The sequence below is a fragment of the Lithobates pipiens genome, unplaced genomic scaffold, assembly GCF_037356315.1.
Source record: "Lithobates pipiens isolate NorthernLeopardFrog02 unplaced genomic scaffold, aLitPip1_a1.2 Scaffold_19, whole genome shotgun sequence".
Lineage (NCBI taxonomy): Eukaryota > Metazoa > Chordata > Amphibia > Anura > Ranidae > Lithobates > Lithobates pipiens.
The window spans coordinates 96,037,790-96,057,818 of NW_027507764.1; the positions used below are offsets into that span (position 1 = coordinate 96,037,790).

General features: G+C 42.8%; 1 protein-coding gene across 1 annotated transcript in view; it reads right to left on the reverse strand.

The window, feature by feature from the left end:
• CUL2 (cullin 2) overlaps positions 1 to 20,029 on the reverse strand; it is a 154,524-nt gene that overhangs the window by 89,405 nt on the left and 45,090 nt on the right. Inside the window, exons 4-9 of the mRNA XM_077491103.1 lie at positions 19,539 to 19,633; positions 14,058 to 14,163; positions 11,201 to 11,283; positions 9,135 to 9,231; positions 5,268 to 5,378; positions 4,968 to 5,130 (exon numbers count right to left, since the gene is read on the reverse strand). Coding sequence (XP_077347229.1) covers positions 4,968 to 5,130; positions 5,268 to 5,378; positions 9,135 to 9,231; positions 11,201 to 11,283; positions 14,058 to 14,163; positions 19,539 to 19,633 — 655 coding nt within the window. The remainder of the gene's footprint in view (positions 1 to 4,967; positions 5,131 to 5,267; positions 5,379 to 9,134; positions 9,232 to 11,200; positions 11,284 to 14,057; positions 14,164 to 19,538; positions 19,634 to 20,029) is intronic.

Consider the following 20,029-nt stretch of genomic DNA (forward strand, 5'->3'; position numbering starts at 1 on the left):
GCTGTGTGTGTGCTGGAAGTGCATGCAAGAGTGACTATATAGGACCTTGCAAGATAACAGAGCCATCCTAAATCTGGAGCCTTGAGGCAGCGATCTTTTGACTAGCTCCAATAAGAAGTCAGGCTGTGATAGGTAATTAAAACTTAGGGTTTATTAACACTTTCAACTTGTTGCTAGCTATCGTAACAGGAGAAAAATAAAGCTATGAACATTATAGGACACATGCTTTATCATGGCAATATTTTCTTTTTCTCTTGACCGAACCACAAAAACTGCTTACATTTTCCACTGGGATACCTGTAGGTATACACATTTAAAGGTAATACAGCTCATAATAAATTTGTCAAACTGTATGCAAAGCTTCGTTTTCTGGTCACAAGTGTATTTAAAACAAAAATGTATATACCATGTCCCCCTAGGGCTCTTTCACACGGGTGGACTCTGCCTGCTCAGCGGGGGATCTGTCCACTGACCCCCACTGAGCAGGAGGATGACAGGTCCATGTCCGCTCTCTATGCAGAGTGGACAAGGACACAGGCCGCTCGAATGTAAGCTGCCTGTCCATTTACATGGAACTGGGATCCCCCATCCGTCTGTTTTTAGCAGATCAGATGTGGGCAGGTGTAAACAAATACATGTCCATTGACATCCGCTGCTCCATAGAGGGCAATGGATGATCTAATAAAGTCTGCCTAAAAAAAAACTGACAGGCAGACACGATCGTTCCGCCCGTGTGAAAGGGGCTTTGCATGAAACCTGTGTTCTGAGGTGTATAGGGGCTGCCATCGGAGGACAGTAGTTTTGATGCATCTTAAAAAGAATGCAGGTTGAAGCTTTTAAAGTGCAATTCCACTTTTGCAGCCAATTTGGGATGACACCTACTTTATTTTTTTACATGTTGTCATTCACATAGCAAAAACTAAAATACAACTACAGGCAAAAGTCCATCACCCCCCCCCCCCCCCCCCCTTTTGGATACAGTAAGAGAGGGTAAGAGACTAAAATGTATTTATTTGGCCTCAACACTAAACGATGTCTGGCGGAAATCCAATACAGCTCACCATCCAAATAACACCCTTCCTACAGTAAAGCATGGAGGTGGCAATATCCTGTTATGGGGGTGTTTCTCTGCAGCAGAGACTGGAGCACTTGTCAGGATAGAAGAAAAATGGATAGGGCAAATCGCCTTGAAATTCTTGAGGAAAATCTTCTGCCCTGTGCCAGAAAGTGGTCAATGGGAAGAAGGCTTACCTTCCAACATGACAATGACCCAAATTGAACACAGCCAAGGCACTAATACCTGCTCTTTGGGGGCAACCCAAAATTCCAACGATGAAATGCTGGATGCATAAGATTGCAGCAGTTCATCTCATGGAGGACATGACTCACTCCGATAAGAAGACTTCTCAAAGAGTTTTTAAGACGTGATCTAGCTGGAGGGAATTCACCACCACCTCATTCTACAAGGATCTCCGCACGCAACCCTAATGAATGAGGCTCCACCTCACAACCCCTTTGAGTCAACCATGCCTATCAACGGAACCATTCCCCACCCCCCTCTCCCCTCAGGGGGACTAGGTTTTTCTCTCATCTTAGGCCTTATTGTAGTACAGTGTTAAGATTTGGTATTAATTCTCTACATGTAACCACACGAGCCAACCCCCCCCCCCTCCCCTCCCTACCTCCATTCTTGTCCCTCATTCTTTTCCTTCACTCCCCCCTTTCTACGCTCTCATCTTTCTTTGTTCTATCATGCTCAGAAAGGATTTACACGGCCGAAGGTTGCATTGCAGTGTATTGGATGTCGTATTTCTAGTCCCGTCGTACGTGCTGTACACGTCATCGCGCAAGCTTTCAGCGGACTGTCTGTTCATCGTGTGTGGTCAAGTCCGTTCATTCAAAAGTAGGACGGACTGTCTGTCGGATTGTCTGACGGACTTAGTTGGACGGACAGTCCGCCCGTGTGTACGCGGCCTCAGGCTTCAAGTCATCTGTCTCTAGAACAGAGGACTAGAGACAGTGTTCTAGAGACAGATGACTTGAAGCCTGAGGCCGCGTACACACGGGCGGACTGTCCGTCCAACTAAGTCCGTCAGACAATCCGACAGACAGTCCGTCCTACTTTTGAATGAACGGACTTGACCACACACGATGAACAGACAGTCCGCTGAAAGCTTGCGCGATGACGTGTACAGCACGTACGACGGGACTAGAAATACGACGTCCAATACACTGCAATGCAACCTTCGGCCGTGTAAATCCTTTCTGAGCATGCGCCATACTTAGTCCGTCCAACTTGCCTACTCACGAGCGGACTGTCCGCTGAAACCAAAGTTGGACGGACAATATTACGGAAATTCCAAAAGACTTAGTCCGCCAGACTGTCCGCTGAAAAAGTCCGCTGAAGCCCACACACGAGCGGACTGTCCGCTGAAACACGTTTCAGCGGACCAAGTCCGTCAGACAGTCCGCCCGTGTGTACGCGGCCTAATACTTGAAATATTGCTGTGCAATATCCCCATACTCTCCGAATGGTGGGTTTTAAGAGCTCATACGTGTCCCCTTCTCTGTATTGAATACTAACATGCTCTAATTTGCGGGTGTCTTGCAGGTATTGGTTTTGTATGTTACCATGTTTAGGGGATTTGGCGCTGTCTGCATTCAGACTTTATTGTCATTGCTTGTTATTTGTCTCTAATAAACTTTTATAAAAAAAAAAAAAAAAAAAAAAAAAAAAAAAAAAAAGACAATGACCCAAAGCACAGAGCAAAAATTACCACACAGTGGTTGAAGGAGAAAAGGGCGCATGTCCTTGCATGGCCTAATCAGAGCCCAGACTTAAACACCACTGAACATCTGTGGAATGACTTGAAGACTGCAGTCCACAAAAGGTCACCATCAAATTTAACTGAACTTGAGCAGTTTTTGCAAAGAAGAGTGAGCACACACTGCACAGATGTAAAACTTAGTAGCAGGTTGTAATTAAAGTAAAAGGTGCCCCAACAAAATACTGACATAAGGAGGTGATCTTTTTTTCCAACTCAGAGATTGTTTTTTGAATTTTTTTACTGACATGTTGGCATTATCTTTCACTTGGATGTTATAAGATGCACTTAGTAAATACATCTGGATAAAATGAAAATGGCGTCTGTCTTCATTTCAGGCTGCAAAGCGACAAAATGTGATTATTTTAAAAGGGGGTGATTCTTTCTATACCCACTGTAAACAGAAGGGAGTTTTCTTAAATTTGTCTGCAAAAGTAGAAATACACTTTAAATTGGCATTTAGCAAGGTTGCCAGGCTTTTACTAAATGCCAGCTGAAGCCCGATAAATGTTTGTTTAAAGCTAGTCAACACTTTGGTCTATTAAGAGCTGCACTCAACACTCCCACACTAGATTTGCAGGGTACTTTGAGGCTCGGGTCACACTAGTGCGGGCCATCCGTTTGCATCGATTCATGCACCCACAACCACCCTCAGACGAATCACACTGCTCTTTCGAGATGTGTGGGGCTGCAATTCTTAAAAGCACCCCCACACATCTTAGTCTGCAGCATGATCATGGGTGCGGGAACTGCCAGGAAACGTTTCCCTGTGGCCACATTTTTAAAAAGGTGCATGCATCTTCTTTGCATGTTTCACATTGGTACAGCAGCCCATTCGTTGCCCGAGGAAACATGAGATGCATGGCCCACACTAGTGTGAACCAAGCCTTAGGCCTGATTCACATTAGTGAGATTTCAGGTGCAACTTGATCACACAGAATTGTATGACAATGGATATCACACTGTTTTCAATGGGGACTGCTCATATCAATGTAGTGCAATTTTGGAGAAGGGTCCTGTGCTACTTTGGTTCAATTTCAGCACAATTCTGAACCTACAGAATATGCAAACCAAATCAAACTAGCATCTATGTTGCATCACATAATCATACTGAAAGTCGGATCAAAATCTAATTGCAGCAGCGTGAACATAACATTAGGGATTTAAAAGCTTTAACATGCTTTTCTAATTAGTAGCAAAAACCTGAACAATCCTTACAGTGAGAACACTTTGCGGAAAGGATTAGATACTCTAATGCAGCGCACACACGATCGGAATTCTCGGCAGAAAAAGCTCTGATGGTTTTCCCAACAGAATTCCGACGGAATTCGGCTCAAGCTGTCTTGCCTACACACGGTCACACCGAATTCCGATCGTTTATAACGCAGTGACGTACAACACGACTAGAAAAAGGAAGTTCAATAGCCAGTAGCCAATAGCTTCTGTCTCGTGAATCTGAGCATGCATGATTTTTGGCGTGTCGGAATTGCATACACATGATCGCAATTACTGATAGAAAGTTTTTCCGTCTGGAAAATTGTGAACATGCTATCAATTTTTGACTGGCGGGAATTCGGACAGCTAAATTCCGATCGAGTATACATGCGGTCGCATTTTCCGAAGAAAAGCTCTCATTGGTCTTTTTCTGGCAGGAATTCCGATCGTGTGTACGCGGCATAACACTTTTTATTGCACTGATCCCATTCAGGAAATACTGTTCACTTTGTGTTATCAGAGCACCAAGTCAAATCTCACCAGTGAAGACTACCGTGGCAATATAAAAACAAAATGTCTGGTTGGTGTTCCACTTCACTTTACATCATTTAGCAAATTAGACCATTTTGGCATACGGTAGCACTGCATCTTTCTGATGATCTCATATGCAGCAATGAGGTGCTCGTGGATCGGTTACATGAAGCCTATTCAAAGTTTAGATCTAGTTTATTTGCTTTTCAACAAACTATGGTATAAGGTTATCAGCCATTTTTTCTGGGTTCTATACACTTGTTTACCTCTGGCTCTTCTAATCGTTCTGTTCATTTTACTACCAGAACTCTACCGATTTATCATATCATTAGCCTGCCAAAACCCCTTCAAAACCCGCTGGTGGTGTCTGTCCTATAACCCTTACAGGACACTTACCATCTCTCCTTTCTTGTCTAATGATATTGTGACATTCTGCATGTAGAAACTGCAAGTGGTCGGCGACCATTCTCTGTTGGCATTCGTGAATCACTTTACTATATGAACTGGGGTTTAAATACTTCCTACATCGCATTTCTTCATCTTTTAATCTACCTAAAATCTGCAGAGAAACAGTAAAGACATTGGTGAGCTGAACACTATATAACAGATACAACAAAATCAAAACAACGCACCCTCCTAACCTCCAATCATTCATCTGAAATCTGAAGTCTCAACAGAATGAACAGCAAAGCTTACCTTTTCCATATACTGTGAGCAGTTTGATTCTTGTAATAAATTTGATGCCTCTTGTTTGTAATACTCCCCTGTTTCAGCCAGAAAAGGCCACTCAAAAATTTCTTGATAAAACTGAAACAAAGAACATGGCATGAGCAAAGGAAAACAACATTTTTTGTCATTTATATATGGCGGTGAAATTATTTCATACTTTATAGCAGCCTTTCTCAACCAGTGTGCTGCCAGAGGTCCTCAGCTGTATCACAGGATCAGGGGAGAGAAGGGCCGTCAGACGAGCCTGATCATGTGATCCCCAGCCGGACTGTACATTGCTAAAACTGACGAAACTCCCTCGCAGTTCCCAAGAGCAAGTAAAGGAAAGGGGAGTGTGCTGTGCGCTCTGTTTCCCCCTACAGTGCAGTACCCGCCTGTGTGATGAAAAGGTATTGTACTAGAACTTTTAAATGGGCTTTAAACATGTGTTTATGTGTGGGTGTGCGCAGTAGTGTATTTGGTTTTTTTGCACACCCCTAATTTAAATATTACCCATCCCTTCCTGTCAAGGCCACACCCCTTGCTGTTTAAGACCCACCCTGAAATTTTTGAGTGGGGACATTAGTTATGGGGGCCGGGGGGCATGGATTCCCTTAATTAGCATATACTTACTCTCACTTACTGAATGGCTATAGGGCAGGAAGTGAAAGGAAATCTCTGCAATGTGACAGGGATGGTAAAAAATAAACTGACAGGGGTTATAACCCTCCCTTACTCTATCCAAAATGGGAAGAAAAAAAAAAAAAAGAAAAAAGGAAAGGAAACTGTTGCCTACAGTTGTACTTTAAGCACAAATTCCTGATCATTTTATGGAGAGGACTAAGAAGATATAACCATGCCAACAGTGCAGCAGAAAACATAACACAGTGAGGAAGGTTTGTGATCCAAGATGAGAGGGCAGTCAAAATTATAAGTGCCCCCCTACAGTTGCAGAATACCGGCCGCCTGCATACCGGAAGCAGTGCGGCCGCTTTATGAGGGCGCTAGAATAATTTGCCTCTCAGCCCAGTCGACTCTATCTGTGCTGCCCTAGGCCTTTCAGCCTAGGCCAGGATACAGCGCTGTTTGTGTACATGTACACGTTTGGCTGTGTATAATACACACACATAATATATATATATATATATATATATATATATATATATATATATATATATATATATATATATATATATATATATATACACATATATACACACACACACACACACACATATACATACACACATACATATACACACACACACACACACACACATATATATACACACACACACACACACACACATACGTGTGTGTGTGCGTGCGCGCGCATGTGTCTGTATGTGTGCATATATACGTGTGTGTGTATATACATGTGTATGTTAATTTTAATCCTGACCCCCCCTATTCCTGCATGGTCAGTGCTCATTTGTGATAGCAGCAAGGACTGCTGCTTCTCTGAAAAGCAATCCAAGCTCAGATCGCTTTTCAGAGGCATTTGGCAGGCGCTAAAGAGCCAATATGTTGCCTCCTCACCACTTGTTCTAATCACCTAAATGCAGCATCATCACACTGCAACCGCATGCAATGCACACAGTTGCGGGGTGGTTGCAGTACAGCCCCATTCACCCCGAGTATACCTCCAGCTGCAGCCAAAGCATGTGTACACTCCCAGCTGCTGCCTCTGCAGCCAAAGGGGGGACAGTTGGGGTGGTAAAAACAGTTCAACCATGTCGTTTTACCACCCCTTCAACCTGACATGTGAACAAGCCATTGGTTCACATCTGTGTGGATACGTGCTGCGTGTAGGGCAGGGGTCTCCAATTTTTTATTATATTACGCTGCACCAAAATCACCCCATGTTTGCGAATGTGTGGGGTACCATTAAGAATTAATGGCACCCCTAAAGAGAATATGTCGGTGTGTCAGGAAAGTGTGATTTTGTGTGTGTTACACGATACACAGTAACATGACCCAAGCCTTGGACAGGGGTGCCTGAAGACTGAAAATACTTTTTCTAGTTGGGGTGCCCTTGAAAAGGTTGAGAAACACTGCTTTATAGAACAGTAAACATTTATAACAGTCTGTGCCCCCAAACAGCTAATAACCTTACGTACCTACCATGGTCATCCAATATAAAGAAGGGGAAAAACTAAATTCATAGACCGTCTGATGGAAACAAAAACACCTAAAACAGTACATACAGTATACACTAAGAGCCCCATGTATTAACTACATATTCGTAATTCATGTAGCAGGAACATGCATTCCCGCTGACCATTTTTTTGGGGCGAGCTACACGCATTTCCGTTTGTCACACACAGGGCAGCCCATTGATTTGAGTGGACTGTGCTATGCACGTTTGTTGAATGCAACAACCTCCTGCATAGTTTTTTGGTGTACAAGCTTCACGCGTTTTTCTAGCGCAACAATCTCGTTAAAATTGCACTGCATTTGGGATGCCTTTAAAAATGAATGCCACCCAAATGCATGTCACACGTTTTGCTGGGATTTTTGCACAATTTGGAATGGAGGGCAAAAATTGCGCTGATTCTGCCTGTGATTTCAAATCCCTAGATGTGAATGGGGCCCAAGGCTGGGTTCAGACCTATGCGAACTGGATGCGGTGTTTTCCTGCATCCAATTCGCATAGCAGGAGAATGTGACCGACTATGGAGCCGGTTCACATATCTCTGTTGCGGCTGCAGAGCGCACTACACAAATGCTGTGCATCTTTGTCTCCGTTTCAGGACCGAAGTCAGGCATCGGCCCCAATTCGCCCCTGAAACTGAGAACAGCGTTCCTGTGCAATCCGCAGCCGGTTCCAGTGTGAACCGAGCCGAAAAATGTGTTGTTACCATGAGCTGGAGTTATTTCCCTAGAGTAACCAATAAGGCTCAGACCTATTTAAGGCAGGAGTGATTCTAATTTCTGAGAAGTAGCTTCAGGTCTAGGTAAGATGACATTAAGGGCCGGTTCACACTGGGGGCGATGCGAGGCGACACCGACTTGCCTCGCCGCGACCTGCCGCGACCTCAGCGGCGATTTGCAAATGACTTCTGTATAGAAGTCAATGCAAGTCGCCCCGAGGTCGCCCAAAAGTAGTACAGGAACCTTTTTTATGAGTCGGAGCGACTCGAGTCGCTCCTCTCAGAACGGTTCCATTGTACAGAACGGGGGCGACTTGTCAGATCGCGGCGAGGCAAGTCGTGTCGCCTCGCATCGCCCGCAGTGTGAAGCGGCCCTTAGGGCCCTTTCATAGGGCATTCAGTCTGGATCCTTCTGTCAGCTTTTCAATCAGATCAAGACTGAAACATAATGTGGTGACTATGGGGGAGGGGGATGTAAACGGATACACATCCACTTACATCTGACTTCTGTTTATGTCCATAAAATAAAAATGGGAAAAGGTTTATTTCCTTTCCGGTCTGTAAACTCATGCTGTTCATTTAAGATTGTTTTTAGGCAAGAAACAGATTTTTTGTTTATACTTTTGTTCACTGATGACTATTTTCTTCAACAAAGGAAAAAAAATTAAAATAGAAAAATGGAAAAATGGATGTACTTTATAATGATGTAAACTGCACTTTATTGAAGATGAAGGATTTAATTTGAATGCATTTGTCAAGGGAACGCTCTTTTAAGGGCCCCTTCACATGGGTGATCAGTCTGGATCCATCTATTGTTTTTTCAGACGGAAGAAAACTGAATGAGATCAGTTTTTACATCTCTTTTTTTAATAAATCGGTAAGGGAACTGATGAAGCTTGTGTAAAAGGAGAGAAATCCCTAAACCACCGTGTTGCTCTACAATTTATATGAACACAGTCAATCAATAAAAGGAACCACATACCTTTAAGGGAAATTTTTTCTTATACTGTTCAACATGAACAAAGGAGTTGATAACCCCATGGATTACTTTTTGATTTGGGTTTTCCCCACATCGATCACTGGGGGAAGGAAAAAAACAAACAAAAAAAAACCATGAAAGCAGCAAATTCAAAACCTGAGGAGTTACACATAGGAACTTCAATTAAAACAAATATAAGCTATGTTAACCATCACAATTTTTGTCTAGCATGAAGACCCAACTCCAAGCAAGAAAACCATGCATGGGTCGATTGCGCTTTTTTTTTTTTCCTAGCTTATACTCACCTGATCCTTCATTCTGCCTGAAAACGGGCACTCCCCCATGGTCCAGCGGTGGGCTGTTCATGGTTTTTGGAACCTGCCCTGGCTTGATGACGTCAGCAACAGTCCACAATTCAAGATTGCTGGAGCATGGGGATGCCAGACCTGTCTTGTGCTGGGAGGAACGGAGAATTAGGTAGGCAAGTTTCCTTTCTCCTATAGCAACGAATGACACATGTATGGGAGTCCAATAAAGCTGCACACCCCGATACAAATGTTTCAACGAAAGTGGAAAATTCCCCATGTTGCTTTTTAACAGCAAATAGGAGTCAGAAATGTTTTCATAAAAAAAATATTCATTTTATTCATCAAAGAGACAATTGGACATCAATATGATACAAAAGTTAAAATATGAGCTCTGTTGTACACAATGCGAGACAGTTTGGACTAAGAAGGGGAAGCAAACAGTGGGTCATATCATGTGATATAACTGATATACAATATACATCAGAGGGTACTCCCTCACAGTATTGATAAATTATAATTATACTATCTGATGTTTATAAAAGTTTCCTTTCTCCTTTCCCCAGGGGTCTCCAAACTGCGGCCAAATGGGGTCCTTTGCTAGCCTTTAACCAGCCCTTGGGGCACAATTCCTCCCACTGATATGAGGCACAATTTTTCCCACTGACACCAACAATGGGTTACTATAGCTTTAAGTGATACCAATGATGAGATACTATTCCTCCTAATAGGGGGAATACCCATCTTCCTATTGACCACCAACCCTGAGGCCACATTAATTCTCACCGATGCTGGCCCGTGACATTTTCTGTCCTTGCTCGCCACAATCCGGCCCTCCTAAAGTCTGAAGGACAAAAAAGTGGCCCTGAAAAGTTTCGAAAACCCTGCCTTAGATGGCACAAGCAGATAACGTGTGCAGAGTGGGCACAGCCGCACTAAATGGGAAAACTTTTTTTGCCTGGAGACGGGCTTTAAAAATAAAATGAACAATTCACAGGAGGAAGCCATGCTGTACCCTAAAATGTGACTAGCAACTAGAAGTAATATCCACATTCTAATTTTTTTAACAGATTATTACTGCAAGAATGGACAAATACCTAGAGAATCATAACCAGTACAATCTAGTTTGGTGCTAAAAGAAGTCTCCAAGAACCCTACAATTTCATTCATTTGCGGGGTGTTTAGTTAACTCTTGCAACAGTTGGGGTCAAAGTATATGCGTTTACAATCAGCAAATTTTTGCACCAATTAACCTGCATGAGAGGTGTGTTAAGAAAAGCCTTTTCTATCCAAAAAAAGAACATTAGAGCAAGATTTGCCCATAGTCCCTTGTCCATCTTGGGAATGTGCAAGAGAGGGTGGCTATGTCCCTACTTACAGTGGGACCATGGAGAACAAATCAACATAGCCACCCTCTAAAACGGGAAGAATGGTCACAGTAGCAACAAATTAAAAAAGGGCTTTGGATTAGGCTGAGAGCAATAGAAGAGACTTTTCGCGAGTTAAGCATACATGGATACAATTTATACTGATAGGGAGAAAGTCGGCAGACCTCTTTCAGTCATGCCCCTTTGATAGAAGCTGGCCGAATGGCTGGCTTTTGTTGGACCAACTCCAGTACACATGGGCCGAATGTTTGACGGTTTCTTTTTAACCATCTAATGTTGCCCAACATCATGCTTGTGTATATTAGGCTTAAAGTTATTTATGCATGCATTTGTTATTTTACTGTGGAGTAGAAAATGACAAACTAAATGTACTTACCTTTTAATCTCTCTAAGAAGCATTCTAAGGAGGGTGCCCTGCAGTGGTTCAATCATCAACTTCCTCCATAAATCTAGTGCTAACTGCAAAACATGAGATAATATTAATCTTGAGAACTAACAACTCAGTTTGTAACCAATATCATAAGAACAAGCTTGTATGGCTAACATTTTGTTAATGACAGTATTAGTTCTGGTACACCTAGTCCACTTTACAACTAAGAAGTTAAATAAATATTAAAAAGTATGTATACTCACTATTTTATAAAAGAACAACTCAAAAATTGTGTATTTATGTGTCTGAAGTGTAAATCTGGGTTTACAATCAGCACAGGTAAGGCTTAATATGCACATAGTTGCATAACAGCTTTGAATGGCTGAATGTGGCCGTGCTCGAGTAAATATGCTGATGGCGTCTGCATTGGCGTTTACCCGCACAAGCTCTTGCCCCACTCCTCAGATACAAATGTACCAGGTTTACCGCGTTTGTACAGTTATTTTCGTTTATTGGCTGTTCTACACAGCTATCCCCGTGCCTGAAAGCACCAGGGATTATACAACTCAGCGCACAGGAGCTGGTAAGTGTTCATATGCCTGGGACCTATATCCGGCCATAGTTGGATTGAATCTGGGGCGGTTCAGCAGGGACCAAAACGAGAGTCAATTCATCTATGAGCAGGCTGGTTATACCCAAGTCAATTCATCGATCGACTTGGGTACAAATTAATCTGTTGGATTTTTTTATTTTGATTACTGCTGGAGGCTATAGTGAGCGGTTGGGCTTGCGGTAAAAATATGCTTTCAACCGCAAAGGTTAACAAGCCTTTTTTGTTTGCCTAGTCCTGCAGGTGGCACAAAAAACCCACTTTTCTAATGACTCTAGATGGCCTATTGAAACTATAAAAGGAAAAAATACTTCTATTTGGGTCCCTATTGGAAAGGCTGATCATCACTGCTCAATGGCAGGTTGTGCCTCCTTGCAGTGCCTCCAAGGCCTTCACTACTCAGCTCCCTTTCTCATCCTGCCTCTGGAAATCCTCTCACAAGTAAGGGGTGCCAAGGGTAATCAATGAAGGACAAGACACTTGGGGGTAATGTATGAATTTAAACTACACAGTAAAGCTAGGTTTGCTTTTGTCCCCCCCATCAGAGCTGGAGCCACAGGTACCCAAAAACTGCCTGTGCATCTGTATTTTTATGTACCTAATCTTATTCAGCACTCTTCCTTCTGCCAATGCTGGCACAAAAGCTTACATTAATCCACATACAGACTACAATACACAAATTTATGCAAAAAAAAAAAAATTATTATATTAAAAGTGCAGTGAGGAAAACAGATATTAAAACCACAGGCGAAAATTAAGGTATAACTTAAAAGAAATGTGGGATTTCAAAATAACAAAAACGTACATTGCTCAATTCTCAGTCTTCACTGAGCAGAGAGCCGGTGACTGCCATTCATTGACTCTCTGCTCTGCCCCTCCAGTGCTCACTGGAGCTCCAGGCATTGGAGGGGAAAGGAGTGGCTGGCTAAGGCTCAGAGTGGCGCACAGAGGTTGAGCAAGCTGCCGCTCAGGCATCTAAGTGGACCCTGACATTAAATTAGGAATCCCTCCACAGCCTGGACTGGGTGAGTGACATCTTGATTTTAGCCCACTGTCGGCTCAATACAGGTCACAGAAGTGCAGAACTAAGCAAACCACAGGAGTAATAGGACCATAACAGGCTCCCCTTTTCTTTTCAGATTTGGAGTAGTTTGTGGTCTGTGTCCCCGTTAGAGAGATTTAAGCCTGACTGCCCTTATCACCAATGACACCAGCAAAAGAAAGTGGTGATGACCTAAAATTTTGAGTTGCCAACAGAACAAGTATACTAGGGTGGATTTCCCTCTCAGCTTTAGTAAAAATAAATAATTTTGCAAGTAAAAAAGTGTTCAACTAATTATTATATTTTTTTTTTTTTTAAAACACTGGAGCCGGCATAACTGCAGACACTGATCGTGGCGGGTGCAGTTTCAGGCTCCTGCAGACACTGCTAACAGCTCCCTGCCATTACCTTAGTACAAGCAGATAGTTACTCAGCCGTGGGAATGGTCTATAGGTTTGTGGATGATGTAGCTGTGTGGGTGAAGCCCCGCAGACTAGCGCCGTTTTTGTGCGGAGAGAAGAACTCCTACCCACTGTCAGAGGGAAGGAGGGATACTAAACATGTTACACCCTAAATACGGGTATACCATGAGACATGTTCAGAAGGTCACCTTAACCTTTAAGGGTAATGTTACAGACTATTTATTTTGTTCCTTAGAGGGTATTACTGTGTGGCGATGAAAAATACAAAAAATGCAGGCGGATAGGTGGAAAATATCATGAAAAGCTCAATTTGAGATACATGTATGAACTGGCGTTCCTATCTGCTGGTAGGATAGCCACGGCCTTACAACATGACGTCCTACACTGGAAATAAATCATATCAGAAATATTAAGAAACGGTGTCAGGAAAAAAAGGTGGCATGATGCTATGCAATCAGCTAATGCAGTACTGGAAAATATCACTCCACATTGTCAGATTTTACCTGTTAATTGCCAAATGAAGCATATAACTCAGTGATGGCAAACCTTGGCACCCCAGAAGTTTTGGTACTACTTTCCCCATGATATTCAACTACACTGCAGAGTGTATGAGCATCATGGGGAATGGAGTTCCAAAACACCTGGGGTGCCGAGGTCACAATTACTGATATAGCTGCTGCATGACTCTAAATTCACATCAGCCAGGAATGTTGAAAATGTCAGCACTTTGATTTATGGGTCTTTTGAACGTTTTAGCATATTAAAACCATAGTCTATGAGAATACCCACCTCTCCTATTTCCATCAGTGGCTCATTCATATCCACACCGCCGTAGCCGTACTGCAGGTCAGCTTCTGTCAGCTTGTTCTTCTTAATGAACTGTGTGTTAAGGTACCTGCAGAAGAGGAGGCATGACTATTAGCAATGAGAATCCGCTTCACTGCAAACCACAGAGCAGCAGCTGCTGATTATCATCACAGATGGGCACAGTGCTTCACAGAGGCCCCTAACGTATTGCTGGGCCAAAATGCACAACATGGCAGGCACAGGTTAAGACAGGGATGATGAGAAGTGTGACACAGATGTACACAGAGCTGCTACAATTCATACACTCCCAGCTGCAAAGTTTTTAAAGCTCATGTCTGTAAACGTAGGCTACATTCACAACGGCAATTAGGGCTGTTGTAAATAGTAGCGGCAAGAATCAGAGATTTCTGCTGCGGCTCTCAGCAGGTAGGTGCAGTGCCCAACCCTGTTCACTATAAGGACTGTGGCTGGCCGAAGATATTCGCAGCTCTCTTCACAGCCAGCGATTACCTGCAGTGGATGCACACAAAGTGCACCCAGCAGCGATCACTGCAGCGAATCGCTGTCTGTTTGCATAACAGAATACCTGTGGCTGCTGGTGACCAGGGCCATCGGCAGAACTTGCCTGCTGTGAGTCGCAGCAGAAGTCTCAGATTCCTCACGCCATTGTTTGCAACAGCCCTAATCGGCAGTGTGTATTAAGGCCCCATTCACACGCGATTAGCCGCGATTTTTGCCGCATTTTTTACAGTGTTTTGCCAATATTTTGTGCAGGTCAAAACGTCACCAAGGTAAAAACCAGAAAACCGCCCAAATCTGCCTGAAAGAAAACTTCCAGAACTTGTTTGAGCTTCATGCTTTTTGGGGCTTCTGGCTTCAGGCCTTCAAGCTACAAAACTCTCAGGTGTGAATGGGGCCTTAGGCTGGATTCACACCTATGCATTTTTAGTGCTTTTTGCATTTTACAGATTTGTACTACAGAATGTGTTCCATAGGAAACCATGTTAAATGGACTGTAGTACAAATCTGCAAAATGCAAAAAGCACTAAAAATGCATAGGTGTGAATCCAGTGTTAGTGTTACTTCACAATAAAAAATAAACCTGTGCCAAACTGTTATACCATGTTAATGAAATACAGTACAAAGTATAATTGTATTACATTTTTTAAAAGATCATACATGTACAGTTTTGTCTGTGGTGTATGGCCTTCCTCAATGTAGATTATGGTTATAAAAGATTTACATAGCACCTAATCCTTTGAAATGCAAATGTACTGCTCATGCCTGACTGTAACCAATGTACTCTAAACTTGGCAGAGGCTTCAACTAATCAGTCATTGAAAGCCACATTATTACAATTGCTACTAGGAGTAACAAATAAGTAAAAAACAAAAATTACATAAAAATAATAAAATCAAACATTACAATAATAATTTAAAATTCAACGTCACCGATATTCCACGATAGCATTCTTTGTTTCTAAATTGGGATTAACACCTACTTTATATTTGTTATATTTTTTCCTCAGTAACATAGCACAAACCTGAAAATTAAATAAAAATTGGCGCTTACCTTTTTTTAATTGCCCTTTTCTGAAAGCTTCAGGACTGAAAAATCCTATTTAGCCTCCTCTAACAGTTTTAAACTAGATGTGCAGCACCGTCTATCCTACCAAAGGGTTAAAGATCTCAAGGTTCATTTTATGGTCTCAGTCTGTCCCTTGTCTGCCATCTATTTGTAGCGCCGGTACTCCTGATGAGTATGCGCTATATCTGTAAATTTAGTTTTTTCCCTGAACTGTAGTTGAGTTTTGGGGTTAATTGTTCTAAATTATGCTTTGGCATCAGTTTGGCTGGGCTGTATCAAGGTTCTGCCTGGTCATAGGTGGGGTTCGCACCTGTGAGGCCCTAGAACGCAGTCTGGTTGGACGCATTGGGTACCAATCTCGCTCTCGGAGCCAATCAGTGGGCGCGTGTATTCCGGGAGAGGGTACTTAAGATGCTGAAGTCACATGGTTCTGGGTTCCGGTCCAGAAGTTGTTGCTGACTCCGTGGTCCTGGTCCTCCTGACCAGCCCCCAGAGGCCCTCATGGCCTGGGTTGTGGATCCATCAATTTCTGAGCCTCGGAACTGGCTAGTTCGAGGCGCAGTAACTGGAAGGAGGATTCTAAGGTGTTCCGGTGCCGTCTCGGGTTTGGAGAAGCCCAGCAACTCTACATGCAACCAGGGGAGGACTCTTCAGTAAGAGGGGCACACACGAGGCTGGCTGCTTGGCAAGAGCCTGGAAGCTGAGCTGCCATGGACATTGATTGAATCCGCATTTCTTACGGTATCGCCGGACCGGCTGCAAGATTCTGGTACAGTAAGAAAAGTTCCTACAGCTATCCTTCCGGTTACAACTACGTTTTTCAACCAAGTCTGTGTGAGAGACTTTGCAAGGCTAGAATTACTTGTTGGCTGATAGATCCAAGCTCAAGGATTTATCCAACAGTTAAAGAATCCAGTTACGAGTGGCTATTCCCTGGATTATGTACAGAGAGACTTTCATTGAAGTTAGCAGTTCCAAGCACCTGAGCTATACTTTATCCTTATACCCTCTATTCCCAACAAAGAGACTGAGTTTGTTCAACTGTTTTATGCACAATAAAAATCTTAAAAAACGAACTCAAGTGTCGGTCTCTACAGTTATTGGGACATCAACCCTGGGAACCCCTAGACAAGAATAACGAGTGACGAGCTGGTGGAGGTAATCGGTAAGCCCAGAAAAATTCAGCCGCTCCTTCGGGGGGGTCAGTGCTACATATTCAATGCAAAAGAAGCTGCCTATAGAGTCCTATGTACACCTGCTCCAATAGTAAGAATCATTTTTAAAGCTCAACTCCAGACAAAACCTATTTTTATACATTTGCACTTAAAAAATAAAATAAAAACAATAATGACAAATAGAGATAGTCTTATGTCTGGTTACTGCTTCGTTGTCTAAAACTTTTACTTTAATTAACCTTGCACAGAGCTGTAAACATCAAACATTGAGCGCTGAAACTTACTATCCATCTGGGAGTACTGAGATCACTGGAAGTCGCTTGACTTGCAAGGAGATCCATGACTGAAGGAGGTGTGGATGAATGTCACCATTTCCTCTCCGCTATATAACGAAGCAGTAGCCAGACACGGGACATTTACAGGAGTCTTTTTTTTTTTTTTTTTTATTAAAGGGTCCGACGTTCAATAGAATGAATAGAGCACAAACATAGTGGTGGTGGTAGGGGGTGGTCTCTGAAATTTCACTACAAGAGTGGAAATACACTTTAACCACTTTATGACCAGCGCACGCTGATGTATATCCATTTTTTGAAGAGGGATATCTCTGCAACGGCAGCAGCTGATGCCACAACCGAGATATCCGTCTCTCCAGGCACTGGTCCTGTTCACGATAATGGTGGTCTCTGCGGCGGGTTTGCCGTGAGATTACTGTTTTCGGCGGTGGGAGAGGTGACACCCTCCCCACCCGCTGCTCTCCGCCACTTACTGGAGCCGCCGGTAGTGGCGGAGGCGATCGGGACCTGCCTTCTCTGTGGTATGGAGACAAGTGAGGCTGAGATGGCCCCCACCCGTCTCTATACCATAGCAGGGCAGAAGCGACGTCAAAACGTCACTTCCACCCATACCTCTTAAAAGCACATTTTTTCAAATGACATTTCTTTATTGCATTTTAGTCCAAATGTGAGATCTGAGGACTTTTTGACCCCAGATCTCATATTTAAGAGGACCTGTCATGCTTTTTTCTATAACAAGGGATGTTTACATTACTTGTAATAGGAATAAAAGTGATATATTTTTTTTTTTTAAACCGTGAAAAATAAATAAAATCAAGTAAAATAATTGTTTTTTTTTTTTTTTTTTTTTTTTTTAAAACCCCCCCCATCCCGACGAGTTTGCACGCAGAAGCGAACGCATATGTGAGCAGCGCCCACATATGAAAATGGTAGTCAAACCCACACCAACACATGTGTGATATCGCCGCGATCGGTAGAGCAATAATTCTAACCCTAGACCTCCTCTGTAAAACATGCAACCTGTAGAATTTTTTAAATGTCGCTTATGGAGATTTTTGAGGGTAAAAGTTTGACACCATTCCCGGGTGCAATTTTGAAGCGTGACATGTTGGGTATCAATTTACTCAGCGTAACATTATCTTTCACAATATAAAAAAAATACTTTCGGCTAATTGTACTGTTGTCTTATTTTTCTAATTAAAAAAAGTGATTTTTTTCCAAAAATACGGTGTGGAAAAAAAATTATTGCAATGACTTCCATTTTATTCTCTAGTCTAGGGTGTTAGTCTAGTCTAGGGTGTTAGGAAAAAAAAACAATATATAATGTTTGGGGGTTCTAAGTAATTTTTTAGCAAAAAAAAAAAATATGTTTTAAACATGTAAACACAGAGTCTGAAAAAGAGGCTTGGTCCTTAAAGCGGAGGTCCACCCTAAAGTGGACCTTCCGCTCATTGGAATCCTCCCCCCCTCCGGCGCCACAATTGGCACCTTTCAGGGGGGAGGGGGTGCAGGTACCTGTACAGTGCAGGTATCTGCACCCACTTCCGGCATAGCTATCTGCGGAAAGGGGCGTAGATTCTGCAGAATCTACGCCCCTTTCCGAAAGTCCCCCGCTGCCTGCTGGGAAACACACGGATCCCAGAGACAGCGGGACCATCCTTATTGCGCAGCGCAACTCGCGCATGCGCAGTAGGGAACCGGGAAATGAAGCCGAAAGGCTCCACTTCCTGATTTCTATACCCAAGATGGCGGCGGCAGCACCCGAGAGACGATCGAGAGATCGGCTTCGGGTGCCGACATCGCGGGCGCGATGGGCGGGTAAGTGTCCTTATTTTAAAAGTCAGCAGCTGCAGTATTTGTAGCTGCTGGCTTTTTGAAAAATAAAAAACGGCGGAACTCCCGGCGGACTCCCGCTTTAAGTGGTTAAAGCCAAAAAAATTTTTAAGAGCAAGGCATGGTTAGAGAACAGATCAGATTTTTTTTTTTTGCTATGGGTACCATTAGAGAGATTTCTTTTCACTTCCAGTGCAAGGACATGGGCAGGGAGTGAAAGGACAACTCCCCTAAGTGAGGGTAAAGTTTTTGTTGTCAATGAAACAGTTTTCCCCTTTTTCCCCTCATCCCCTGGAAGATGTATCCTTGCCTACTATTTCAGAGTCAACTGCAGGATAAACAGAGGAGGGTAAATGTCCAGACTGGGCACACAGAAAGCAATAAAAACATAACAGAAGTATTTAGAATGGGGTGAGGAGCTAGAAGTATGGCATTCCTATCTACAGACAATGAAAAAAAGCAAATTCTATTTCATGCAATTTTTCTGCCATCGCTTCACCAAAAAGCACACAGCAAATCAAAAGACTAGCTATTGTAGTCAATATAAAATGTTGGGTGCCACGGATCATATTTACCTATATAAACAGTCCATGTAGTCCGCTCCTCGACTGTATTCCTCCCAGAACTTGTGATAGACTACCAGAACTTGTTCTGCTGAATCCAACACTTTCTAAAAAAAACACAAACCAATAAATAGATCTGGTGATGAGAAACATTTCTTGTCTACACTTTGAAGAAACAATATGATTTGTGCATTTTTTTTTTTACTAGACTTAAGTGATAATGGTCTCAATTCACAAAGCTTTAACACAATGACAAGGATCTTCATCTTTATTTTCAGCCGTGTGACTGTAATGTTCAACTCCTATTGTATCCATCTGAAAAAGCCAATCCTGGTGTGTTAGCTTTATGAATTGCACCTATTGTCAGAAAGAAAGATTCTAATGGCAAGTTTGGCAAATACAGTCATGTGAAAATCGAAGTACACCCTATGGAAAAGCATGACTTTTTCAACATATTTGAACCGCTAAACATCACATCTTTTTTCTAACAATTTATAGAGTAT